The following is a 12,400-nucleotide window of genomic DNA, read 5'->3' as shown; positions in this document are numbered from 1 at the left end:
ATTAGCGATATTGTTAATTTGAGTTCAAATTTGTTGATGCTGCTTAAGTCAATTTCTCTTCTACTTCATGCAGTTGAGAACATGCACGACCAAATTCTTGCAAATTGAGCGAGCAAAATGGAAAACGCAAACCGATGCCAGAAAATCGAAATGCTGTATTGGTATAAAAAACCACACCCAATTTCCAGTCGACATCAGTCAACTCACATCGTTCTAACAGCACAAACCAGCCAAACCAAAACAAGTGATCCAAAATGTTCAAGGTTAGTTTCCATTAGCTCTAATTTTTTTAAGAATGCTAATCTCAAGTATTATTCTACAGATCGTCGCCCTGTTTGCCTGTCTGGAGTTTGTTGCCGCCATGCCCTACGAGGATTATCACAGCCATCCGAGCTACAAGTACGAGTACGGAGTCAAGGACTCGCACACCCACGACCACAAGAGCCAGTGGGAGTCCCGTGAGGGAGACCACGTTAAGGGACAGTACACCTTGGATGAGGCCGATGGTACGCACCGCGTGGTGGACTACAGCTCGGACCACAAGACCGGATTCCAGCCCCATGTCCAGCGCATTGGCCACGCTCACCACCCGCACCACGGAGAGAGCTATGCCAATATTAAGCAACACTACTAAAAATCGATGATGGTCTCGAAAAATAATAAAATGAATGTATAACAAAACCAAATTATTGTTTAAAAAATTCGTGGATAGTCAGAACATCTCTAGCAGAACAAAATTTTTAACCAGTCTTCCTGACGTCAACGAAGACCTTTTCTCGCTATGCCATAGGTCTTCTTAGGCTTGCAAAGTTGCCTACTTTCATTACTTTGCTTTCGTATTAACAAGAACAAGGTCACCAGAACACGGCCGTCACGTCCCACCTGAATACCATCTTAAATGTCATCCCGAAGAAACAAACAGAAACAACCACACCGCGTCATCACGCAAAAAAAAAAGAAACAAGTCCGAAAAAGTGAAGAAGGAAAGCGAAACCCCCATCGCCGCCAGCAGTCAGTAACATCAGCTGAATACCTCAACGCAATGAGTCTCTGGCGGTGATCTACTTTGCCCAGCGTGGTTTCTGTTTCGTTCTCTGGAAACTGATTTTTTCAGGTCCAAATTAAGCTTCTTCCCCTAAGTGGTAGAAGAATCACTTTTTACCCAGAGAATCGTCTTTTATCTCGATCACAGTACTACCTGCAGTAGCGTCATGGCAATGACGAAGTGGGAAGCCACCCCCTTACTTCCCTTCGTTACGGAGGTGAAAAGCAAAGGGGGGGGACACATTCCGCATCTCCACACACTGGTTTTAAAGGTCAAGATCATCGACGGCGAAAAGCGGCATCAGCAGCGGTTCCGATCAACTGGGGTCGATCGTGTTTACGTTATTATGTATTATTTCGTGTTTTCATCCACGCAGAATATATGGGCAATCGCGGGTTATCGCGGTCGAGTTTCACATCCTTATGGAAGAGTCGGCGCGGGACGGCTGTTTTTTTTTCATTACCAACTTGTTACCATTTCGGATGCGAGCAACTTGCGCGATGACTTTTAAAGTGCCGGTCAGTAGTCCAGTTGGCATTTGGCTGGAAATGCCTGGAGGGCAGGCAGTGAACAATTTGCGGGATTGGATGTTTAGGGTGGGTCAATAAACCAAAAGTGTGAAAATGTGCATCGTTTTAGTGCGTTATAAAATATTGAAGAAAAAATATCAAGGTCATGTTTATTTTGATTTTTTCCTATTATTATTTTAAATCTTTTGATCCCTATCAAAAATAGTTAGTTAAATTAAACAAAACTGTAAAAACTTGCTAGTGAAACTTAGCAATGTAGTAGTGGTAAATGAGTCGTTTCAAACAAGGAAATTAAAAATTTAGAAATGCAAACGAAATCAAAATGAAAAATATGATAAAAAAAATGTCAATAATTTCAAAACGTTCTGTAAAAATTTAATGCAAAAAAATCAAAACATATTTTTAACCCAAGCTTAATATCTGAGACATTGGCATTGGTTTAATAAGGTAGTAGAACACCAACGCAATACAAAAGAGTACCAAAATTGTTCATTCATCAGATGTATTGATATGATGCAACGTTAAATGGAATTGAATATTTTTTTCCCATTTTTTTTGTTGCAGTCAAGAAATTTATTTTTTAAAGTTGAGTTGAAGGTCATTTCCCGGTGGATTATATATTATTATTTCGTTGCAACTTTTAATGCGCTCGTGTTCAAAATAAGTGTCAAGGGATCTTTTTAAATAAATAACTGTTATTTTTAGGTTAAATCAACCTTCGAAAAATAATAAGTAAAAAGTTGGCGGAGGAAACTTTTTTTTGCACGCATAATCACATTTGAGTAAAATGGATCCAATATCAGTGCATTTTCCAAGGGGATCCAGAGTATTTTAATTTTGAAAGATTTGGTTAGTAATATTAAACCTTTTTTTTGATTAATTTTACTTACAAAATGTGTAAAAATTTGAACCTGATGAAAATTCATCAGAAACTGAGAAATATTACACATTTTTTGACACAAAATGTGGCACCATTTTCTGATGAAAATTATCATCTTTTTTTCTGTGTATTTTCTGTGAGCAATTTCGTTGTAAAGCCTTTTTAAACACCCTTGGTATTATCGGATTTTTTAGGAATTATTTGGACATATAAAACTAGTATCTGGGCCAAATGTGAGCACCCAAGGTCAACGGTAAGTGAGGCAAATCGGGACAAAAATTTGAAAGTTCGAAAACTTCATAAATCTTATATAAAAATTCAACAATTTCAACATATTTTCTAAAGGGTTAAAATTGATGAAAATAAACATTTTTATGTATGTTTCTATTGTAAAATTGTAAAATTAGTAATTTTGCCCGCTGAATCCGAATCTGGAATCTATTTTTGTGTAAACAGTGATGTTTTGGAGCTACGCCCTTTTGGAATGTTATTTGCGTGTTTTAGCTTTAATTTAAATCGCTTGCAAGTTTGGTCAAATCTCGATTTTCGTTCCAATTTAATTGATATGTAACTGTTCTGCAGAACTATTTTTGTTTAATGTTTTCTAATGTTGTGATTATCTAAAGAATATCGTATAGTCACATTTTGTAATATGGCGGGGTCTTAAGCTAATTTTGGCATATAAAATAGAAAACCGGAGAAAATTTTAAGAAATACTGCCTCATTTGGATACATTTATTTGGACAGTTGCACTTAAAATAAGTTGTAGAAGACATTTCCGAACAATTTTTATAAAAAAATATAAGTTGCAACCAATTTTTAATTTTCTCTATTTATTTTTCAATCCTAGCCCACCTCAAATTACAAAATACGATTAAACGATATTCTTAAGATAATCAGAACATGAGAAAACATTAAACAAAAAAAGTTCTGTGAGTTAAATATCAATCAAAATCGAACGAAAACCAAGATTTGAAGGAGCTTGCAAGCGATTTAAATTAAAGCTAAAACACGTGAATAACATTAAATAAGGGCGTAGCTCCAAAACATCACTGTTTACACAAAATTACTGACCTTTAATACATATGCTTGCAACGTTGTGTAATTAGTAGGGCTTGCTTCTGAATTCTGAGAAATTTTGAAAATTTCACTAAAACTTAAATATCTCTGCACTGGAGTGTCGAAATAGAATTTTCTTGGAGAGAAAAATATTTTCCGTGAAATTTCATACATGCTGCATGCATTAGTTTTACTGTGAAAAATGGGCTACCCTAAATTAAATGAACATTTCTTTAAAAAGTTTCGAAAAAATGCGACTTTTTCGGCATAAATTAGCCTGGGAGAAGCCAAAAATTTAAATTTTGGTCCAATATTGCTAGTGCATCTTAATCTATGGACAAAAACCTATTGCTTAAGCAAAATACATACCAGATTGATTTAGGTTTTTGTAATGATTCTAAGCAATTTTAGAAAATTTGTTCAAAAAAGTGACTTTTTATTTTAAACTTTTTTATGCTAATATTATTTTTATTTTTTGTTTAAAAAACTATTGTTTTTTTATTTTGATCCTCATTTTACGAAACAAATATTTTGTTCAATAATCTTAATAATAAAAACAATTCCGCACGTTTCAATGTAAATATTGTCAAAACTTTCATCAAACATTTTTGGAAATATTTATAAAACGTTCAAATTTGGTAAAGGTAGAAATCTGTAACAATTGCAAAAATGCAAGTATTTCATATTAATTTGAAAGTCATAATAACCCTTTTAATGAACTGATCCTCGAACTTACTTTGCACCGGGATTAGAACTTCTGACAGTTGGATTACGAATCTTAATGACTACCACCTGATTCAGACAGATAAATTGCTAAAATCGGAGGAATAAGGCGATTGCAAATATTTTGCAAAGGTTTTGTCGACCAACCATTTCCTCTCCCCTTCCCAATTATTGAAAATTTGTTCGAAAAATCAGGGGCACAACTATTATCAAAAAAAAACTTCGAAATATCAATGGAAATTTAAGTGCAATCAGCTGAAATCAATTAAAAATGCATTCCTCTGCGTTATGAATCATTTTGAGCATGTCTAATCTAATCTAATCTAATCTAACACAAACGTAGCCAGTCCGATGAAAGCATGCTGGAAAGTCTTGTGATTAGATTAAGCCGCAAGCACTTTTCTTGTCAATATTAATAATTGCAGTACATCCGAGAACACCAGAAAATGTATAACAAAAATTAAAGCGGCCAGCCCTACTACGTTGTGTTTACCGCAGAGAGGATTCTGAGAACGGATCACATTTCAGAGAATCTACAGGGGAGGAAGGATGCGTGGACATACCGTACCAAACGCTCCGATTTATGATAGCATGTTGTGTATGGTGTGTCTAGTGTGCGGTTATACAATAATATATAATACAAATATAATATAAAATAGAATATAATGTAATTGGAAAGTCCTCACCAAGTTCCTTGATGGTGCTGCTTTTCCTATTTGAGTCATTCCTCTCTAGACTCAAAGATGAGATGAAGTGACTTTTGCAGTGCTATCTTGCGTCACCGAAAAATCAGCGCTAATTTCGCTATTTTTCACGCTTTTCAACCCGTTTTGTATACACCGTCGTCCAATCAACCAAACAAAATTTCCAAGACTTATTACACTCATCTCCCCTAAACAGCAGAAGTCTGCCACGAATACAAAAAAGTCTGCAAATCGACAGAAAACACACTGGTCAAAGTGACGCTTGTGACGTTCGTTCGTTTTGACATTTTGGCTCTTTTTTCCGCACACGTTCCCAGAATCACGATGGGACGGGAAAAATACGAAACCGAATGATCGGTGCAGTACAAAAACTAAGAACACAGTTGGGCACATTCTAAACAACAACGAAACGCCTTATTTTAACTCATGCAAATTTCCAGCCTGCGGTGTCATCGTCCAACCAAACATGCACTCAATGAGTGCCATTCTCAGCTGTTCGCTCTTGCCCAGAGACACCAACACACTATCCGCTCTCACTCTCTTCTTTAACCTCTTCGAAACGTCAAACACCACGAGCATCATCGAAAACAATTTTATCAAAAATCACTATAAAATCACTTTTTTTCAACTAAACTTTATCATCTCTGCATAGATGACATCGTCATGAATCGAATGACACTAGTTTGGCTTGGGTAAAACTTAATTTTCAACCAAATAAACGCGATTTTTTCCCGAACAACGCGACGACGTGTAGTGCACGTTCGACTTCCGTTTAAAATCCCGTTATGAATCATTTTGAGCATGTTCGGGTTTATTCAATTCTTGATTTAAAGAATCAACTACGCCATCAAATAAATTGTTCAGATTGAATGTCACCATTTTCGAAATACAAAACAAAAACTTTAAAATTTTAATGAAAACACAAGAACATCATTCTTTTTTTTTTTTAAATACTTAAAACAATAAAATCAACAATACTGATAGAAAAGTGTCATTTTGTGTTTTCTAATATTTTTAATTAACAAAATTTTTCTAAAACTAACATAATTTCAAAAAAACTTCAACTGACAAATGAATTTTTTAGTCTTTTAAATTAAAATACCTTAATTTTATCTGTTTTGTTAATTTGGCCCGCAAGCTCATTTGAGCTTCAAATTTAGCCCGGCCTCCAAAAACTTTGAGCACCCCTGAAATAGGGGGTTCAAGAAAGTATTTTATTATTTTTTCATGTCTGAAAAAACATTGAAGTGAGCACCTAAAATTCCTCGACATGACCTCAAAATGTCTAGTGTGTATGTACGTGACCAAAATTCTCACTGAATTTTCTCAGCACTGGCTAAACCGATTTTGATCAAACCAGTTGCATTTGATTTGGTTCAGGGTCCCATACATCGCGTTTGATTTTGATGTTTCGATAAGTAGTTCAAAAGTTATGCATAAAAATGTGTTTTCACATATATCCGGAACTCACTTAAATATATGTAAACTATGTCCAGATCCATCATCCAATCCATCGTTGATTAGGTGGTCGAAAGACTTTTCCAACGAGTCCAAAAAATTGAAGATCTTGCAACCCTGTCTCGAGTTATGACCACAGGATCTAAGAAAAATTGAAATTTGTGTCCAAACCCTCCATATTCGCCATGGCTGGAAAATAGTGAGGAAGGCATCAACCACATAATTGGATTAAGTTAGTTTTTTAACCATTGTACTACTCTTCGCACATACAAATGCAATTTTTTTTAAAGAATTAATATTATCTTACTCCTCCTTTAGTTGAAATCCACCAAAGAATTAATACAACTATCCGCTTTAGTGTCGATCGTCATCCTATAATTTATCAAACCACAACCTCATCCCATCCTGTCAGGCTCAAACGGCACCAGATGCGAAGCCGACTCCATCCAACATTCCACGTCGCGCAAGGTAAGACACCTTAATCAATTGAACCCGCGCGTCTGTCGCGGGACTCTCGTGTGTAAGGTGCTCACCAGCGGTGATGCGCACACTCTATAATTTTCCTCCACCGGCGGCGATCGCTATCGATTCTTGTTCAATTCAAATGACTATTTTTAAATCTATTCTGCGCCGTCTGTCGGCGTCGAAGCGGATCATCCTCGGTTAGAACTCACTAGTATTTGTGCGATGCTTAAGGTGAAGTACTGTGTTGTAGATGAAACTATTCTTAAAATTTATTCTAAAAGCTGTTCCATTCAATTTAATAACAGCTGTACGTTTGCCGAGAGCAGAGGATTCATTGAAAATAATCGTTCACGCGGACGTCGTAATCCCCTCTTGATAAAATATTGCTTGGCACTTGTTCGCTGAACACGGGTAAATAAATTCCAACGCCATTCATGGTTCAATCACACAGTTTATTCACACATTTTCCACAGTTTGTCTCAATTGTACTTTTTTAGCTTGCTGTAGCTCTGCCCCACGTGATGCCCGACGTGACCTTGCTCATCAACCAGGTGTAGCTTCTGTGGCCGCACGATGGTCTTCACGATGGCCTCGAATCCGTTCTTGTCATCGGCGCGATACTCCACGATCCGCTGGGTGCCGTCCGGTTCGTCCAAAGTGTATCCGCCCTTTACGATATCTCCGTCCCGCATCTCCCACTGGCTTTTGTGGTCTCCAGTTTTGGTGTCCTTGACCCCGTATTCAAACTGATACTTGGGATACGAGTGGAAGTCTCCATGATCTCCAGCCAGTTCACTCTCCACCTCGCCCAGATGATGCGGCTTCTTGAGCTCCTTAATTCCTTTGGACTTGATTACTCCCCCAATCTCGTGATGCTTCACGGGAACCTCGTGCAGGATGTCCGTCCGGTAGCTGGATCCCCCCAGCTTGGCAGGCTCCACCGTAATGAACACCACGGCGGACAGCAGAAGCAGTGACTTGAACATCTTTAGGAACTCTTATGGTTACGTAACCAGTGGTAACACGGAACTGATTGAACCTACCCCAAAGATATTGGTTTTTATATTGTGGTATCTTCTTCAGTTCCTCAGAGCCTGGCAGAGTGTTTGATCCGGATAGCACACCCTCATTATTGACGGACGGCCTCATCGATGCAACGGTCGAGTGCGTACCACGCACCGCTCAGAGGCTGGCTGTGGCGATGGACTAGTTCTGATAGCTGGTGTTAATGGTTTTGCATGTTGTTAAGGTGTAAACTAGAACCGTGACCGTCTGAACTTGCTGGAAAGTGGAACTGATCCCAAAATTAAGCAAATTTTAAGACTAATTAATGTCAAACTAGGATAGTGTTTGAACACCGTAAGGCAAGATACCAACGTATGAGAGTCAGTTTTTTTTAGATTTTGTTCGGTTTGTTCTTGAGGTCAACTAGCAGGAGTGTAGCCAGAATTTTAGTTCGGGGGGGGAGGGGGCTGGAAGAAGAAATTTTCTTCTTCTTTACTTCTTCTTCCCTCTCTCCCATATGTCTTCCAAAAATTTCGGGGGGGGGGGGGCTTCAGCCCGAAGCCCACCCCCCTGGCCAGGCTACGGGCCTGTCAGCTAGAGGTGACACCATTTGGATGAACTTTCAGCGTATGTTGTCATACATGAGATGAAGTCATGCCAAATATGAGCCCTCTACGACAACGGGAAGAAGGGTAAACGAGCATTCAAGTTTGAGGCCAAAAAAACATTACAACTTGATAAAATCCAATTATCTTGATCACAGTTGCACTCTTTTATCATTTTTCTGAAAGCTGTTAAAAATTGTGTTTTTAGACCACAAAATATTTTTTTAGTTTAATAGTAGATCAAAAGATGGGAAATAATAAAAAAGAGAGATAAACCTCTTAAAGTTTAAAGGAATTTCTTGTATGTTTGGCAGGTTAAGACCTCGCTCCTTACTTCCTATTGAGCTAGGTATCATTCGACTTTAAGTTGAAATTTGTTTTATAAGCTGTAATTGTACGACAAAGAGCTATGCAACATTAGAGGCTCGATGGAGTTAGATGATGTTACCCTTTATAATAAATTTACAACGTTAAAATTGAAACTCATGATAAATTTTTGCTCTTTTCAATAAAAACTCTAATTTTTTTATCAAGATCTTGACCATTGCTTCAAAAATGTCAAATATAAGAGTGTTTTTAAACCTTTATTTTTTTTTTTATTGAAAAAGCAGAAACATTACACAAATTTCAATTTTTAACTTGAAAATCAAAGCAATGGTTTCTAAGACATCGCGAGTTGATGAGGACTTATGACACTGAGAACAACTAATTTTTCACTAAATTTAAATTTTGAGAGGCTGTATTTCATCAACCAGCTCTCTATTCAAAAAAGACAAAAAAAATGTAGTAAATTTTCTCAGCTCTTCAAAAATATTATTTGCGCGGGTGCATTTCCTTCTTAAAATATTTATTGATTTAATTGTTTGAAAAATAAAACTATCTTAACATGCTTGTAGCTTGAAAATGGTGCACTTTTTCAAAAAATATGTTAGGTCATTTTCAACTGCAAATTTTATTTTGCGTCTGAAAATGATTTAAAAAAAATGTTAGATAATATTTTAATTTTTTCCAAAAATCTTTTTTTTTTTTGCTAAACCTTATCTTTGGTACTTAATTTTGCCCCATCATAATTTCCAACGAAAATTAAAAAAAGATCAAAAAACACGTAAATGATGTTGAAAATAAACGCTTCAGTGGCCAAAATCCCTCAAAAAGCTACATTTTTGAAAAAAAAAATTTTACTGGTTAAATCCCATTTAAAATACAAATGCAAAGTGCCAGCTCCTGTTACGTCCAGTCAAGCTCATATTTTGGATTTTGGCTTAGTATGCCCACCGGAACAAACCCTTGAATGCCCGCCATAAAGTCATTTTTGTTACACTCTAATATTACACCCTAATGCCCATTTTGTCTGTCCAGTCCGCAAAATTGTATGGAGCCTTTTATGGAAAATGTAATGATGCAAAATGGCTTCCAAACAAAACAATGTAAAATTCAAAACATGGAAAAAATTGAAATTCTGGAGCATTACCCAGATGACCTTCTTTCTAAAAATTTCAATGTTAAAATGGTTTTAGATGCACAGAAAAAAAAATCATTGTAATATTACATCTGGGAAGGGGTACATCTTTTATGTCAGAAAAAAAGGTGTAATTTCACCTCTGAAAATGTGTAATTTTACCACTTTTCTGGTGCAATGTCACTTTTTCAGTATTAATTGAGGTAAAATTACATCATAAAAGAGGTAATATTCAACCTTCCAAAATTACAGCTTCCAAATTTACATTATTTTTTTCTGTGTGGGCTGTAATAATTTTAAATTGATTTTGCGCTGATAATCATTTTAGAGTTGAGCACGTTTCAAAATGTGAAGAATATTAATGAATTTAGGATAAACAGTCCAGACTCGATTACAAATTGCGCTTCGGAATCAAGAAAAAAAAATCTTGCCTTGTTTTAATTGTTGAGCTTGGAGATGACCCCAAACCTGCTCTTAACTTATTTAGAATTTACAAATCCAAGATGGCGGCCAAAAAAGCGATGTTGAAATATTGAGAACATGTTTTTGGTAACGTCACGATTCGAAATCCGGACACTTAGTAGCATATCATTTTTGTTATAGCTGGCAAAAAATCATGTAACAAGTTGGAAATGTAAAAATATCATCAGGATGTAGTATAAACAGTCAGTTTTAAGAAAATGCATGCAAAATTTGTCCTTTCTACCAATTTTTCATCAGAATTTTAAAATTAAAATGACTTTTTGTGCTTCGAATCCCGGACACTGATAAAAGCTGATTTGAAATCCGGACACTTTTGCTTCGAATTCCGGACACTAGATATTGCTTATGAACCGCACAAATTTGGACGGAAAAGTTAATGAATGACATTCTTTAGGTCTCAAATAACAGCTCTGTTAACGTCAAAACAATCGATATTTTGTATTAAAATTTGCTAGAATTTAAGGAAATCAAACCAATAAACTTCTGCTTTGCCTTCCCGGTGCATCAGACGCTTATGAAATATTTCACGTGAAATGTTTCACATTTTTGGTAAACTTATAATTTTATTTTATGGCATTAACTTCAAACAAACTTTAAATGAAAGTTGATGTTAGAATTCATCTAATAACACAGTTTTACATTCATAATGCGAACTTATATCCAAATAATTGATTTAACAAAATGAGGTGTCCGGGTTTCGAAGCGTCTGGGAATTCGAATCATGACGTTATGCTATTAGGCAATGAACAACTTAAATTTGACTGAAATGGGTTTGCAGAACTTAAATTTGATGTTAATAAAGGAAATAAAAAAATACGAAAAAAATACTTTTGTTCATGATTAAATATTTGAAGCAAGTTAATTTTTCATGTTTTTCGTTGCTGTAGTATTTATTGTCCTATGCTGAGATTATAGGGAAAGTGTTTATTTATATTAAATGGGTCGAATAAATCAACTAATGGAAGTAAGTTACAAATAACCCTTGAAACAGCTTATGAAGGTTAATTATTTTCCATAATTTATGTTAAGGAAAATGGAATTTCTTATACGAATATGATAATTTCGGAAATTTTCAAATATTTCTAAAAGGCTCTTGAACATTACTCAATATCGTAATTATCACTATTTCAAAAGAACGTAGCTTAAGATTTTTATTATTTAGGCAGCGGTTCTCAACGGGGGTACCGGGCCTACTTGATTTACATGGCAGGGGGTACCAGCCTAGAAGGAGGTTGAGAATAGCTGATTTAGAGCAATCGATAAAGATAATTTAAGTTCATCAAATGATCAATTTTATTTATTTAAACACATTTTGCTAGTTTTTGTTTATTTTATAAATAAATAAAAGATTTCTCTGATGCTTCAACTTAAATAGACAGAAAATTTACTCAAGAGAACAGAATCCACTCCAAACAATTCGTCTCCACCACAAACCATGGTTTACTGGTACTTAACTTTGAACCACACAATTATATACTCATAACTGAAGCATGGAATTTAGAAAGTGATCCAATCGCAGATTGACGAGACCGTCTAGCCGGCGAGCGCCATCCTTCAAAACGTTGGCTCGAAACAATATGAGATCCTAAATGGAAGGGATGAACAAAGCATACCGCACACCAAGGTCCCAGAACCTTCCACCCCCACCACCAAAATTGACTTGATGGAATTTAAATTGATTTATGAGTTTTGACTGATTGAAGTGGTCCGGATGTTCCGTTGGTGGGTGACTTGCGGAATTGCATTTGAAATTTGTTGTAGCTATTCTTGAAGAAGTCAGAAATGGGTTCCTTGACGGTACCCCGAACAGGTCTTGCGCGTATCATCCTCGAGAGCGCATTTCAATCGTCGCGTGTTCGAAAGGGACGAACCACAGCAGATCACCTTGCGCGGTGGTCAAATCTGGTTCTATCCGAACGGAGGCTAATCGATACGACCTTCAAGAACCTAACCGCACTTTTTCAGCCATTCTCCCCCATTAAAA

The 12,400-nt window shown here is 36.2% G+C and overlaps 1 protein-coding gene across 2 annotated transcripts in view; it reads left to right on the top strand.

Moving 5' to 3' along the window:
* The first annotated feature begins 203 nt into the window (after nucleotides 1–203).
* LOC6034636 (cuticle protein 19) overlaps nucleotides 204–12,400 on the top strand; it is a 72,961-nt gene continuing 60,764 nt past the window's right edge. Inside the window, exons 1-2 of one of the 2 annotated variants that reach the window (XM_001844874.2) lie at nucleotides 204–263; nucleotides 323–634. In XM_001844874.2, the coding sequence (XP_001844926.2) occupies nucleotides 255–263; nucleotides 323–634 (321 nt within the window). In that variant the 5' untranslated portion in view covers nucleotides 204–254. Of the gene's footprint in view, nucleotides 264–322; nucleotides 635–12,400 lie in introns of those variants that run through there. The other variant, XM_038264203.1, reaches the window with a different exon arrangement.

The sequence above is a fragment of the Culex quinquefasciatus genome, chromosome 3 (genome assembly GCF_015732765.1).
Source record: "Culex quinquefasciatus strain JHB chromosome 3, VPISU_Cqui_1.0_pri_paternal, whole genome shotgun sequence".
Lineage (NCBI taxonomy): Eukaryota > Metazoa > Arthropoda > Insecta > Diptera > Culicidae > Culex > Culex quinquefasciatus.
This window is presented reverse-complemented; position numbering and strand designations above follow the sequence as displayed.